This window comes from Rhipicephalus sanguineus, chromosome 6 (genome assembly GCF_013339695.2).
Source record: "Rhipicephalus sanguineus isolate Rsan-2018 chromosome 6, BIME_Rsan_1.4, whole genome shotgun sequence".
Lineage (NCBI taxonomy): Eukaryota > Metazoa > Arthropoda > Arachnida > Ixodida > Ixodidae > Rhipicephalus > Rhipicephalus sanguineus.
In genome coordinates, this window is record NC_051181.1 from 102,725,666 (window position 1) to 102,741,479 (window position 15,814).

The 15,814-nt window shown below is 45.4% G+C and overlaps 1 protein-coding gene across 1 annotated transcript in view; it reads right to left on the reverse strand.

Annotated features, from left to right (window-relative positions):
• The window catches only part of LOC119396067 (myotubularin-related protein 14-like), a 29,222-nt gene extending 17,012 nt beyond the window's left edge, over window positions 1-12,210 (reverse strand). The window contains exons 1-7 of the mRNA XM_037663136.2: window positions 12,080-12,210; window positions 10,310-10,382; window positions 9,970-10,017; window positions 6,172-6,271; window positions 4,998-5,114; window positions 3,734-3,807; window positions 2,571-2,641 (exon numbers count right to left, since the gene is read on the reverse strand). Of these exons, the coding sequence (XP_037519064.2) occupies window positions 2,571-2,641; window positions 3,734-3,807; window positions 4,998-5,114; window positions 6,172-6,271; window positions 9,970-10,017; window positions 10,310-10,382; window positions 12,080-12,154 (558 nt within the window). The 5' untranslated portion in view covers window positions 12,155-12,210. The remainder of the gene's footprint in view (window positions 1-2,570; window positions 2,642-3,733; window positions 3,808-4,997; window positions 5,115-6,171; window positions 6,272-9,969; window positions 10,018-10,309; window positions 10,383-12,079) is intronic.
• Between the last annotated feature and the right edge of the window lie 3,604 nt (window positions 12,211-15,814).

Sequence of the window (15,814 nt, forward strand, 5' to 3'; positions counted from 1 at the left end):
CACGAAAACATTTCAACCGATGACCGAAGACACTGGGTTTTACAACGTTGGTACGATGAACAGCGCGAACTGGCGTGAGCAAACGCACATCGGTTCCCTTCGGTTTGACAGCGTAAACTAAACAGCACACAAGAGGAGGCCGGCACTTTGAGCTCGATCAGCTTTTTCAGCCGCGGCGAATTACTTAGAAGAAATTGCGTGTGCTGCCAATTAAAGGGCCCCTCCGGTATCTTTTTGTAACATTTAAAGCAAACATGTGCACCAAATTCAGAATGCCGTCACGATAAACTAAGCAAAACACGGCAGTGCCACGCGCCGAGGACGCGAAAAACATAACTTGTATAGCGACTGGTGTAGTTCTAAATCATAGGCTAGATGCAGCCTCAGTACGGTGAAACCTGAGCAAGTGTGTAGCACGGGCCCCCAACGATTTCCGCTCAGAGAGTTCCCACTGCTTCGTTTACCAAACCGTCGATGACGTCAGTGTTGGAGGTAAGCATGTAGAGTTTCCCCGGCACGAGTAGAATCGGATTAGGGATATTCGCAAACACAGCATGCGACATGCGCGCTACTTTCGGCTACGCTTTATCGACTTCCTGCTTATTACGGCAGGTGAGATACGTGTCGTCTGCAGCGGGTTCCCTCAGATTGTTTTCCCTTCAGACCTAGCGACGAAGGCGCCGGAGAAGCGCCGGTGGGAGAGCACTCGGGTGCTTGACGCGGCAGTGGCGCACTCTGCTGCGCGGCGCGGGTGCCACTCGCATGTTTCCGAAGCGTTTTTGGCGATATTAAGTTAACTATTGGGATTACTCCATGGTTATTTTTGTTATATAATTTAGACCTTGTTCGTTTACTTTAACCCGGTTTTGAGCATTGCTAGCCTTGTTTAAGCTTATACTGACCACTTGATTTTGACCGTGATCACGCCACATCAGATCCATGGAAGGATGAGAAGCCGGGCCCCTAAAGTGCTACGCACTCTCCAGGCCTTTCGGTATCGCCAGCGCTGGTAATGACGTTACCGTCAGCGGACGCTGCTGGTGACATGACAAGCACCTGTTTGTCTGCTATAGTCGGCGACTTTTCTTGGAAGTACTGTGCGAGCTACAGAACCGAAACGCATGCTGCTACCGCGCCAAAAAATAGTACGTAAGTTTACTGATAATTTCCTTATTTCCATTGCTGAAATAAATGCTGCTTTATCATGAGACTCACAGTTGCGAAAAGTCGTAGGTAAAATACAGTTGTTCACTTTTGAAAGAATGCCTTCTTTTTCTTTTCATTTCTGAGACAGCACGACCTTTTGAGCACGCCCGTTTTCCAAAGTAAACATGGCGTCCGTGGCGTAGTATGTCAGTATGCGGCCACAAACGCGCTGTTTAGTTCTCAAAGAAAAAAATGTACTCGTTTATATGACACTAAAATGTGCAGTGAACAATCGAAATGTTTCTCCCATTCACATTTTTCGTGTATATAATTTCCTAAACACATCAACGATGCGAGCGCGGAAAACCGAGATCAGCTGCAAGCTGCCGTACTACTTGCGGAGCAACACCAATGTGCGGAAGCCCCGCCTCCGTAGCAATCGCTCCACTGTCACGATAAGTTGTCACCGAGTGTAGCAGGCACGCGCGCTCCCTGCTATTCCCCCTTGCCATGCGAGGAGAAGTACTCCGCGAGGAGGAGAGACAATCCGACTAATGGAGCGTAGCAAAGGAAAGAGCGAAACGTGCGAGGGCGCACTCCGTTTCCTGTACCGCTGGCCGTGTGCGCGAGGGCGGAGCGCTTTATCGCATTACTTCTCTCAATCCCACACTACACTGCACGCGGAGCGCGGTAGGATCTTTTAAAACTTGAACTTCCTATACAGCCGCCACATTGATGGTCGATTTTCACATGAGGTGTCCCTATAATTGCGACTGACTTAAAAATAAGTTACGCACTTTTTTTTAAACGTTCTGCTATAAAAGCTCAGGAAACAACCCTGTGTCATGCTCGTCTCACTCACGTTTCACCCATTTGGCACTGACTCCACAAAGCACGCACATCGGTGTAACTGAGATCATAGGCGTGCGCAGGGTTTCCCTTCAGGGGTGGGGGGGGGGTGGGGGGCGAAGGTTCGTCGCAGTGTCCCCCTCCCAATTATGTTAATGTATGGTGCTGACATTGCGCCCCCCCCCCCCCCCCCCAGAGTCCCAGAGCCCCCTCCCCTACTATGTCAATATGTGGGGCTGACTGCGCCCCCCCCCCCCCCCCCCGTGCACACGCCTATGACAGATTGCAGTTTTTAACGCTTCGTCGATGACGTGGCACAGTTCGCTGTAGCCGCAATTGTCAAAGGCTAAGGTCTAAGGTGCAATAGAAGTAATAAATTTTATGCCGCAGCCATTTAAAATGACACGTTACGTTACATCATTTTGCAACGTGGCACGACCGTTAAAGTAGCTTTCATTTCGGCAGAGAATGCTATTGTTTTAAAATATCAGGCTTATTACACTGGTGCCGTAGCGAGATTTACATAAAGAAAACATCTATCACCGGCTATATCGTACAGATGAGGGAACGTATACCTGTGTCCAGTCGTAAAAAAGGCCTTCGGGATTGTAGTGCTGCTTAACGTACTTTTCGAAGAACTCACAGCCTGCAGTGGTGATCCAAGAAAAAGAAACTGAATTAAATGTCTGAACACCCTTATAGTACTAGCCTGATGGCGGAATGAAAAATTGGGGCAAGAAGCCAGCAGGTTTGACGCGCGAAAAAGCTTGTTAACAGCCTACGTGCGAGAAAAATACTTCAGAATGACACCTCCAGCATCATATGACTAGAGGTCACTGAGCGAAAACATGAGCAACTATACATCAATCACGCTGTCAGTTACACTTAAATAAGATTAACTGCAAACTGGCTCGTTATAAGACAGATAGCACGATACGCAGCTCCAGAAAATATCACAGCAACGCGCACATTGTGAATGCAAATGTCATTGACGTATGAAAGGACAGTCAAACCATTGGCTATTCTTCGGATTAAATTACAAAACTCAAGCATAATGTCCTAGAAACGCAGTATGCAATCATGGTGTATGCGTACAAATCGAATGAAAAAAAAAGCAAGAATTACATCACGCATTCACGTTCTTCTTACGTGTTCTTGTGGACTACGTATTGTTCTCGTTATGTTCAAAAAAGAAAAGAAGTATATTCCTTGTTGAGGAGTGCATACATGAAACAAATCATTGGCTGGTGTTTCACGCCATCATTCTGTGCCGTCGGATGTAATGATATCGGCCCAATTATTTAATGATCATGTTGCGTCCTCCTCACGCAACCGTTCTTTCAACAGCACGTGACGTTAACGTGTGCAATTATTTCCGTGCTGCGGTCGTTCCTGTATTTGTTTCTGCGATGGCAATTTCTCCAACCTTGTAGTCTATAGCTCACAAAAATCAAAACACACCAGTTTCTTTAAAAAAAAAGCGCTAATCCCTTTCCGGATATGAAGTAGATGAACCGGAGGCGATTGGTGGAAAACGATATCGTGTGGCGCCTGTAAACAATGTTAATGATCAAACATGTAAAATCTCTTTTTCCATTCCAGTAAAATTTCTATCGTTAGGATGGCAACTGTCAATATATAATTTACTCGCAACATACGGCATTGAGACGCATGCATTAAATCGCTTCTCTTCTATGAAAAATTTCACGTTAGCTAAGGAAAATAAGTAGATGCTTACCAGGGTAAGGAAGCTTAAAAATAGTGAAGTCGTGGTATCTCTTGAACCTGTCAACCTTCTCCGACGAAGTCATCCTGTGGTAAAGCAAGATTTCATTGCTCCGAGTTACGGTTCATACGAAGCTTCCCATAAAGTCGTACAAAAGAAGGAGGACGTTTGAGCGCTTCAAGAGTGGAATGCGATAGCGTAATCGGTCCTAGTTCGCATCGTTTTCTCATTCGCTTATCGGGGGACACCTCAACCGGATCCCGTGGAGAGGAAGGCTCTTGCACATAACATTACCCGTTTCTGTAGCCTATAATCTCTGGAGAGCAAGATTTATAGGACTTCTGAACTTCCGCGATAAACAAAAAAAAAAAACATTTTCATAAGCATATGAATGAGAGCAGAGTGTGACGTTGAACGAGTTGGGCGTGAAAGAAGTTAATTCAAATACGCGGGGTATGTGAACGTTATAGCGACACTATAGTCCGTCACTATAGCGACACTATAGCGACACGAAACCAGTCTATAGACTGGTTTCGTGCACTTGTGTTTAAATATGCCTGATTATGAATTTTCGAAATGTCGGTGGAAGTGTAATGGTTTCCTTGCTTGTAATAAAGAAAAAAAAAAGCACAGGTATGGCTCTGCTGTGGAACGCCTGACTGTCGCGCAAAATGCCTTGGTTTGGCTCCGGCTTGAACCCCTGGTTTTTTATTTGCATCCATCGCGATTTTTTCCTTAAGGACAACGCCAGGTTTTGGTTGACGCACGCGCCGTGGACGATGGGATTCCAATTATACGGGCTCTTTAACGCTATCGCATTAAAAACCAACCGCGATTCTCAATATGAGTTATTACTCGAGTAATTTAGGAAATTACTCGCTCTATCAAAGGAACTTAACGCACTTCAAGGAGTGTCGTTTACCACAGAGAGGCTATTTACGTAGTACTTCAAGGCATAATCCTGTAGAAAACACTCCTTAACCAGTACATATGCAACTTTGGTATATCTGGCTATGCATATAAACCCATTAGTCATATGCCTGTTGCCTGGAAGGGAGTAAAAACAAGAAAAAGGCGGCTGTTATCGCACTCTACAATCACCATGCCCACAAATAAAGCTACACAATTAAAAATATTATTAAGGCACGTAACAGACGTGTTACTAAACGATCCCATAGACAGGTGGCCTCGGAAACGAATTCTATTTTTTTCCATTTGAAGTTTCTTCAGTGCTAAGAAAAGTGCCACTATTAAGGGCAAGGAGCAGTAGACTTACTTGAGACAGTACTTTTCCTTTTTGCCTTCAACCATCAAGTCGCAAATCTGGCGAACTGACAACAGCCTCAGGAGCTCTATGTCTTCCTTCCGCAGTTCACCATGCAGTGAAGCATCGCTGTGGGAATACGTACAGTACATGTTTATTTGGAAATGACGCTATTACAACGCGAACTCCAAATCATCAGTCGAACAGATGGCCTCCAACTGGAGTAACAACCATGCAAAGATACGGGATAAAGGAAGCATGAATTGAAAAAGTGAGCTCAAGAGTTTCATTATAGTTTGAAATATGAATGCAATGATAAATTTATGAAACCATTAGTGTGTTCAATCTAGAAAATAAAAAAAAAGTATGCAAGGAGGGACCGCTTCACCATTACGGGAGCCGAAAACTCCATCAAACGAACATGCTTCTCGTACCAATAGCGCTACGCGTCAGCTGTGATGGCATACTTATTGATGTAACTTTACAACTGCTGATGGAGCACTCCGAGCATGGTACTTTTACCAATGTACCTAGCGGTGTGCCCTGTCCGTTACACCGGTCGGAGGAACATGTTTCATGAGAAATCCGCCAGCAGAAGAACGGCGTACGAAGACGAAGCGCAGAGTTTTTGCCGATCATTCTGCGAAGTATGACGATGTAATCAACTTCAGTGGCGTATTTGTCGTAAAGACTGGGACGTGCCCAGAAAGGAGGAGTTTCCTCGAGTCGTGGTACATTAAGCACACCTCGGACAACATTAACCGCTCATTGGGTACTTTATGTGTACGCACGGCCTTCGCAATGCGATGGGGAGGAATAACCGAAAGGAGAAAAGCAAAAACGATGCCGCTTCCTCGACCGATGCAGTCAGCCCTTAAGGAAGTGACCAAGCCGTTCTCGAAACGTCAGGACCATGGTCCTGACCATGCCAGGACCATGCCGTCAGGACCATGCCAGTTGAGCATTTAGAATTATTTGACCCAGCCAGTCAGACCTTCGTCACAGACATTTAAGCCTGCTTTTAAACAATACAGCATAGTTCAGCCTTTTTTGTGGTCATTAACAAGGTTAAGAAACTTCAAAGCCGGGCGAAAATAGATATAAAACGGCTACGTGGGTGGTAACTCGACTCGCACGTATTCGAAATGGACGGCGGTGAGATATTACAGCGTAAGATGGTTCTCACAATTCAGGCAACGGCGAAGTGTTGTCTGCTCCATCAGAAAGTTCTTCGTATTCCTCTCGGAGCCTGGAGGTCGAAGGACTACCGTAGCTGCCGGGCTCGACTGCAATGCACAATATAACTTTGTAGAGATTAGCGAGCGGTAATGCAGTGTAGACGTTTATTATTTGTGACATGCTATTTATCGAGCTTTCGTGATTCTGTAAATTAAGCTGCATGACAGCGTAGCGGACAAACGAAGACAAATTTGCAGCTGCAATTTATTAATCGATTACACTTCATTAACTAGCTCAAGGTACTATACTACAAACCAAGATAACATCGAGCTGGACAAGTCATGTAACACGCACCTAAGGTACTCGTATTTGAATATATCGCAACATAAGGTGCTAAATAAAGGAAGAAAAATTTGCGATGCCAGAAAATTTGCTAATAAAGGACGAATTACGCTTCTGCAGCACAAGACTAAAAACAGATAATCGCATACCTATGGCTGATAACGTCGTTGTCTTGCCATAAGTTCAGTGTTATGCGTAATGATAGCAGATGTACTTGACAGCTATGTGAATTTAGTTAAAACCTTGCGCACAAAAGCTATATAGGCTTTAAGGGTATACAATTAATATAGCATTAAATGCCGAATGATGATTTAGAGAAAAGTTACTCGGAAGCAGGCGAAGTTTTCAGCACGAAAGCGCAGGTACAGTTGAGAATAGCACGTAAAAATAACCCTGATAACGTCATACCGTTGAACCATATGCCACTGCTTCAGCTATGTGGTGAGTGTCAGGCTGCTATATTGCACCATAATTTGTCAGCCACGCCAGAGAATAGCACGATAAACGAGCTTATGCAAACTAGGCACGACAAGCTAAGCTATATATGCGGAACACCCATCTAAAAACGTGCGACCTGTGCCGAGAGTTAAAGGTGCCGAGAGTGAAAGGTAGCGATCAGTGAAAACGCGCCAGGATGAAAAATGGTCCGAGTGTTACCTCTATGTCTATAATGAAATGATATTGCCCTGACTATATACATATAGGCCTTAGACGTTTTCTGAAGCTGCAGGTAATGTTGCACATCTGTAGTATCTTGATGAAATATTACAACGACGCTAAGCTGTGAAGGCGCCACAACACGACCTAATTATTACGAGCTATAAGCGTGTAAAAACAGGTCAAATTGGCCTATTTTTTTTCTATATGCCCACTTGACAGACAAAAACGGCGAGTTCCCAGAAATATCTTCTAAACTCAAACTCATCATATTATGTGGTTCTCGCTTTCGAACTATTCGTGTTTTCATGCTGTGAAAATACCCGGGAATTGGGACTGATCGCCGCAGCATTCGACATGCGGCCTCCACTATCCATCACGCTGCAAACCTGAGAAGTCGCGGGTTGTGTTGAGCATAGAGCATGCGTGGACAAGGCTATGTAGGCTACTGTAACTGACGAACAAGGGGGAGTCGGCGACGAGACATTGCATCAAGCTGTTGTGTGTAAGGTGTACGTCCAACCGGTGTCAAAATTGACAGCCCAGTTTGCGAGAATAATTGCTGCTCACACCAATGCTGTGTTACTAGTCTTGTCGACTTCGTTTCTCAGTGCCACACTTTTCGCCTTGTTTAAAACTAAATTAACAACATTTCGTTCCTGTGCCAGCAGCTACCGCTCCTGCTTGCTAAACGTCAGGATTCTACACAGCACAAGCAAGACGCCTAGTCGTTTGAATACTGAGGTTACTGCACTAGCGTAGGGAACATTTCACCCCAGATTATCATGAGAATGAACATAAAGCTATACTGCAGTCCGGGAATACAGGCTTTTTGTCCGGAAGCATAAAATTACACCAGTGGTTACTTACCAGCTTCACGGTGTTCCGCGGTTAGGTCTTCGGTAGATTCACTCTAGTTCGTCGGGCATTCAGGTTAAATTACTCAAAATGAGAATTATCAAATGTTGCTCAGGACCATTGTAATTCGCGGTACATTTTACTTTTACGTTTGAGAAACGCTAACCATTCCAGCGAACAGTACACATACTAGGCACGTCACAAAGACAAGTGCACAGGTAATTTTGGGCTTTTAGGTGCAACAGCATATTTTATAAGGCGGGCAAGTAGTCGCTCTTTAGTCGTTAGACACACGCCATTGTACGGCACGCAAAGAGGCACTGTCGCCCACAGTGATTATATCAGAATACGGCCCCTAGTGTTTCTTGATGTGCACTAGAATCAACCGCATCGAAAAGCGACCACCGTTGTGGGGCATTGAACCAGTATCCTGGAGATTAGCAGCGCGACACGTTACTCCCATACTAAGCTGCCACGGCTGGTTATAGATGCATCACGTTGCAATGTGACCACGTAAGCAACATTCAGCACCTTCGTACTAGAGCGGCACACCCTTTTCAATATGACGCGATTTTAACGCTCTTTGACCGTTGATGTCTTCCACTGAATAATAATAATATCTGGGGTTTAACGTCCCGAAACCACCATATGATTATGAGAGACGCCGTAGTGGAGGGCTTCGGAAAATTCGACCACCTGGCGTTCTTTAACGTGCACCCAAATATAAGTATACGGGCCTCAAACATTTTCGCCTCCATAGAAAATGCAGCCGCCGCGGCCGGTATTCGATCCCTGTCTTCCACTGAAATGCATGCGCAAATATCAAGAACTGCAGCTAGCTTGGCAAGTCGACAATGCACATGTAGTACTTACACGCGCGCGTTTTAATTGTCTTCCTGTCTTAGCGTTGAGTTGCTGTCGCGCTGCCAGCAAATATGCATAACTTTCGACATGATGCTGAGTTGGCTTACACTTTATATCACGTGCTAGTCAGTCACCAACGATAGCTAAAGCGTTTTAGCCTAACAAACCAACTTTGCAGATGACATGCACGGCGCTGGTGCCGAAAAGCACGCAGTCACTTTGGAAGAGGCTTATATCTCTCTCTCGGCTTAATTGATTTCTGGCGCATCTTTTACCACTGCGAAAACGAGGCTACAAAGTGACGTTCTACTGATATGCAGAATATTTAGCCGCACCTAAGAGTTATTCGATTGCCATCTGTTTGAGCACTTGATAGGAATTTCCGCGATGTTTTCCTCGGTTGAAGAGATTGCTTTTTCGCTCAGTGGTCGTACGCCTTCTTTCGTGCCGCTTTGAATCTGAAGTCGCGCAGGCCCAGCCGTCCGAAGCGTGACTGCGCCAGCACGCTTGTCACAGAAAATGAAATGAATGCCGCCTCTGCCAAGTTCGTGCCTACAGGTTGCCTGCACTCCAACCAGATTGTCTTCAGCAGTCATCGCGGGAGTGGCGTTCTACCACCTTTCATTTAAAAGTGGCATAAATCATGGCGATAAAGAGAAATATTAACAGTTTTGTGTCAAACTCACGAAATCATATTACCTGTTAAATTTATGCATTCTGGGTAACCGAATTAAATTAGAAATGTTGATTTTAATATGGATAGTTAAGAAACGCGTGAGTTAGCTATATGTGCAAAAAGAACGATGGCAGGCAGTGATTGCAAGTCTCACTGCAGCGTGCAATTATTGACCAGTAGTTGAGTGCCACGTGTCTTAGAATATAAGCTGTGCAGTGGCAATTGTCTCGTCGACTAAAGAAACGCCTTTCAAATGTTCAATTTGCAACACGAATACGACTGCATCAGTGTCATCATCGTCATCAGTGTCATCAGGTCAGAGCTAACAACCCTCTCATATTCTCATTTTCGAAACACTGCCTCCCGCATTTGCACGGCCACATAACAATACCAAAGCAAATGTCTTACCTAGTCCTAAAGAAACGCAGAATTGTGAAAATCGGCAGCGTGAAGGACCTGCAGGAAGGAATAGTTTTATGTCATGTCGAATGATGTAATCGAAGCTACCCACACAACCCCAGCCATGACGCAAAGGGATACAAACAGCTCACATGTTTCCTACAAGGAGTCATTTACTAAAATAAGCGACACCGACGCACTGAAACTTTCAAGGATTTTGAGGATAAACGATTTTTCGCTAACACTTTGTTCTCGGATCGAAGTACAACAGCAAGATTTGACTCGGTTATGGATTAGTACGCACAAGGACACGGTGGCAGACAAGCGTAAGAAAGGGGTGAGGGCATACCGCACAGATAGTCCACCAGAGTTCGGGTGTAGATCTCTATTCCTCCAGAAAGCGTTGCTGATCTGCATATGTGCTGACGGAAAGAAATAAAACACGCAATTATGCTTAGTACCAGCATGCATGGAAATGTTATCGCCGAGTTTTGTATATAGCCGTAGTTGTTATTCTAAGCTCCTGAAATCTCAAGACTATATATGCTATAGAGCCTCGAGAAACCACCAAGAAGCTAATTTGATAGGATCTGCCGTCGCTTGGAGACATACCTGCCTGAAAAAGCGTGCCGTGTCTGTTCGCGGGGCTTAAGTTCTCGTTCGTAGGGGCTGCAATGTTATCCCATTGCAGTATACTCTGGTGGCTGCCTCGACATCACCCAAGTGACAGCGGCGAGATTGAAGTTAGAACGAGGACGGGTCTGTGAATTGGGCTTAGATCGGAGAGTTAACTAAAGTACCCCTAGGAACTCCCAGCTTAACGCACCGCTGGAAACCTTGATCCTGCACCGCCTGCTTGGTTATGATATATTGAGCTCTTACGGCCTCAGGTTTCTCGAGGATAATAGAGAGGCATGCCGATAACTTTGCTTGTCTGGCGAGCAGCGCGACGACTGACATTAAGTGTGAGAAGGGGCAGGAAAAATATTTCCTGTCCGTCCTCACGTTAGTCATCGCGCTGCTAACCAAACATAATCCGCTATATGTTTTCCTGCGCTTTCAGTATCGCTTGGTTCCTCATTTCCCAACAGTGCACACTAGGGGATATTGCACTGCAAGGTTATCGTCGAAGTTTGTCAGTCCCACCTCCTCGGCAACGAGCACTTTTCTTGAACGCCTACCTCAGATCGGAAGCGCACGTCACTACAGAGCAACACTACGGCTTTGCGAAGCGGTCCGCCTCTCGCAGCTGCCGTCCGGGAGAGTTTTTTAGCGCTCAGTACTGCGATATTGTGTTCTCGTCGATTTGTGGCAGCACAGTGAGGTCCGCTGACCATTCGGCGTGAGATTTCGAAAGAAACGCCCTCATTATCTCGGTTCAAAAGTTCCGCTAACGACTGCTGCTTAGCCTCTCCGTGGCCTCTGCTTAAGGAGTCGCTAGCAGAAGATTCCGCGACTGCGCCCAGCAAAAAATGGCGGACGAGCCCAGTGTTATTAAGCATTATTAGTGTGCCCTATTGTATAGTGGTAAAGCTTAATATAGTAGATTCGTCATTATATGATACATTAGAGCCCTTGCATGTGCTTGCCCATCGCCTATCCGAAGGTGTAAAAGTTCCCTGGTGATACAGCTAATAAGGATAAAACCGGAATCCTTACATTAGTAAAAGACCATTTCACTTTGACACGTGCTTTGGCTCTTAGACATTCGATTCTGGACAGTGAATTGTGATTACAGTATGCCGGGTGCGATGGTTAAGCACATACTAAGGCCAATCATAGTGAACAGCTGCTGTACGCATTATGTCGCATGTACAGCCGCCAGCACGCTTAAGTCGAACGCTCCGCCGCGTGGCACCGACCCGCTTCGACTGACGTTAGCGTCGTCAAGCGTTGGACACGGTATGTTTGCTGCAGCTAACGATAGATGGAATGCGGGTCAATTTCACTAGTAAATTGCTGTTTCACTTCTACCTGACCGGCGGGTCGAATACACTCACTTGGCAGGTCCTTTCGTGGCTTCGTTCTCATGCGCGCCGATGAAATTCGTCGCGGCATGCTTATCTCGGCAATGAACCGTAGCGTGCGACCGCTCACGCATTTTTCGAGTTCCACATACCTTTCCGTCGTATAATATGACGGGAACGACAAAACGGGTGCGTGCCCTGGCAACCCGCGACTTCTTCATGCGCATGCGAAGTTCTTGAGCGTTTTCTTGGTGGCAGTTCCTAGAAAGAACGACGCCGTATGAGAATTATTTCGGTTCACCAGGAAAAAAGCTGGCGCATTTAGAGGAGATGTAAGCATGAAATGGCTAAGGGAAAAGGTGATTGGTTGGAGATTTTACTAGCAACAATCTTAGGCACCACGCTTTGTGGTGGTCTGCACCCAGCTTGGCGCTGTCTCTCTCGGAGGCTGCAATCCGCACTGCGATACAGTCGCCTCCACGATTGCTGCGCAAAAGGTAATGACGCAAAGCTAGACGAAGAAACGAAGAGTTACAGAGGTCCACGGTTAAAAAAAACCCCCGGCTGCGCGCATTCGCTGGCGTTTATAGAGCGTAGGCATGGCGCTCGCGCTTGAAAGAGCAAGTGCATAGGCGGCTTGCACATGCCTTTGGAACGCCGCTATTGGAAATTGCAAATGAAACTGCAGCGTGCTAGAAGTTACAGCTTCAGTGATAGCGTGAACAAACACTGAAAAGAACACGGAAGCAATATTTTTTTTTTGCAACTTAGGTCGTAACTAGCCCATGTAATGTGGTCCTGCACACATTGTTAGCGGCCAGAGACCGCATTTTCTCAACTTTAGTCTGAGTGCCCGGATGTTAGCGCATTGTTCTCGCAACGATGTTCGGATATCTCGTTTGAGCGCCCGGGTAAATGCGCTCAATTTTGGCTCAATGTCACTTGAAGGCCGCCGACAACAAGAGCTGAAAGCATTTCATGCTTAAAATACATGCTCACTGGTTCGCGTAGATTTCAGTGCATTACATGGCAAACTCAATGAATTATCGTATGAAAAACAAGGTATTGCGCAAGAAAAAAGATACAATTAACATAAAATTCATAGGAGCTAAAATGTGGCAGTTCACGCGCCGCAGCCTTCCTCTACGGATAAATGGTTTTGAGCACATATTGCAAATGTAAGGTCAAAATAAGCAACATTGCAACGTGTCACCTTCCTTGGATATTGCAGCTGCTTCACTAGTGGCACACTTTTGAAACAAATGATTACCCGGAGTCCTTAAAAGTAAACCATAATGGCTGCTCACTTGCTAACCATTAGTTTAGGCGTTGTCACAAACGACTTTTGCTGAACAACTTGATTCTACGTCAGGATTCCGAACTAGCGCTTTTAATACAGTTAGTAAGAACGATCTTAATAGTCGGTGGCGGCCTGCCCGAGTCAGTAAGCAGTTGTTGTAATACGTATTGTCACCTAACAGCTTCGAACTACAGCATTGAGTCGTCTTGCAAACTTGTATGATTAAAAGTTAGTCGAATTTAACTTTCCTGACAACTTGTGCAACCCATGGTGAAGTCATGCTCGAGTGACGACTGGATTATTATCCAGCGTAGAAAATTTCTTCCCACGTAAAAGATGTTAATACCGCGGCACCAGCAGCCTATACACTGAACAAAAAACGGACGAAATGAAACGAGTTGCCGCAACCATTGGCTTGCGCTTATTGTGCATTCATGGAGAGCAGCGCTCTTAAAAAAAAAAGTGGTATTCATGGTATTTACTAACTTTGCGGTAGCGAGCTCTCGTCGCAACATTTACTACATATGTAGTAACTGCAGGTAGTAACCGCCAAGTTTGTATAACTTTACTGCAGTGAAACTAGCTACTTACAGTTACTACATGCAGGAAAGAAGTAATACAAACATAGTAAATATATTACCATAAAAAGCTCAAATAAAACAGTGAAACCGTGTGGTATTGTCTCTTCATGGGTTTACCCTGGTAAATACACGCCACAACAATATCCTCATATGGTACGCATAGAGGCATGAACGAACGACAAACGAGACCACACACACATGCAGGCCACGCAGAGAATATTAAGACTTCTACAAGAGAAATAACCGAACTGAAACCGAACAGTAGTAACCTCTACTAACCCCGAAATGCGAACATTTTACGACAATGTTTAACACCTCTCATACATTTCTTCAGAGCACAACGTTAATAATATCTGGTATTTTATGCGCCAAAACCCCGGTATTATTACGAGGCACGCCAAGAAGAGAAGGTTTGCAAAACAAATAAAACGTGTCATACGGGTAGTAGACGCAGTTACTACCTTTTCTTTGAAAGTGCATACAAGTCTTGACAAGAGTTTATGCTCGGCACGCGCCGACCTACATTCATGCCACGGCTCTAATTGGTGTCTTCAATGCTTCTAAAATTTTGAGCTACTAAGTATAGTATTTTCGTGACCGCCACGCGGGACATTACGCAAGAGGAAGCGGAAACAAATCAGATAAGACGAGCCAACCTTATCAGTGGATGACCTCTGGTCAAATAATATACTGAACTATACCACCACTGGCACATTCCAGTACACGACGGAGGTATTTGGCGACTGCGCACGTAGTCTGCGGAAGAAGATCTTCGAAGTTTAGTATTTTTCAACAGTTGGCATGAAAGTTTACAGGGCGCCCGGTTAGGAAAAACATGTGCCTTTGAATGTGTTATGCCGGTTTACAGGGTTTATGGGGTTTAACGTTCTAAAGCGACTCAGCCTATAAGAGGCGCCGTAGTTGAACGCTCCAGATAACTTCCGCCACCTGGGGTTCTTCAACGTGCACTGACATCGTGCAGTACACGGGCCTCGTAGCATTTGGCCTCAATGTGAATGCGACTGTCACGGCCGGGATTTAACCCTCCTCTATCGGGCCACACCAGCCGAGCAAAGTAACCACGAGGCCACTGCGACGGCAAATGTCTGAAGTAGTAGCTTTCTCGGAAGCAAACCTTTAGGCATAATTAACGATCAGAAATGTCAGATGATTCACTGTCAAAGTTTCACCCTAAAATTTGAATTGTACGTTGAAAAGCTGTCATGTGTGCTACGACGGGCCAGCATAATACGCAGATCTGGATTATATTCGCGGAGATGTTCACCAGGATCTAAATACCACGCAAGATTTTTCGCATTCCACAGCATTTGATATGCGGATGAGCCTCAAAAGTATAGCAATGCCTCCGACCATGAGCCCTCAGACTGCCCGAAAAAAAAAAATTGAACACAGCAAAAATGAATGACGTATAACTTGCCCGCCGTCATCGTTACTGCCGTCACTACGAGCCGGAAGTGCCAGGGACACTATCTTGTTGGGATAAGTGGCGCTGAGCTTCCCACGATCGTTGTCTATGATCTGTACAGGGAGAAAAAAGATGGACATTTTAAGTTACAGCTGCTTATTTAAAGAAAAATGGCGCATTGGCATACAGGATCAGCAGTGCCTTACAAATAAGCGACCCTCTTGGAGCAATTTCCTCTGTTGATGGGAAAGTAGGGGCGCAGAAACTTAAATTTAAATTACATGGGCTTAACGTCCGAAACCCCCTCGTGGACATCGTATTGCGCCACCATCTGGGAGGCTAAACGTTAAGTTCTACCACTATGTGCACAAGCGCTTACTCAAATATAACTTGTATTCGGTTTGCCGCCTCTCGCCCAGACCATGGGCATAACGCCATAACCACTGCACTGCATCATGGAGACGACTTCAAAAGCCATGCCCCTCGATATAATTTTTGCTGTTAATGTATCTCACGCACTTAATAACGAGTATAGTTCTGTTTATTTCGTAATGTTTTATATATATGGCGCACTGTAACC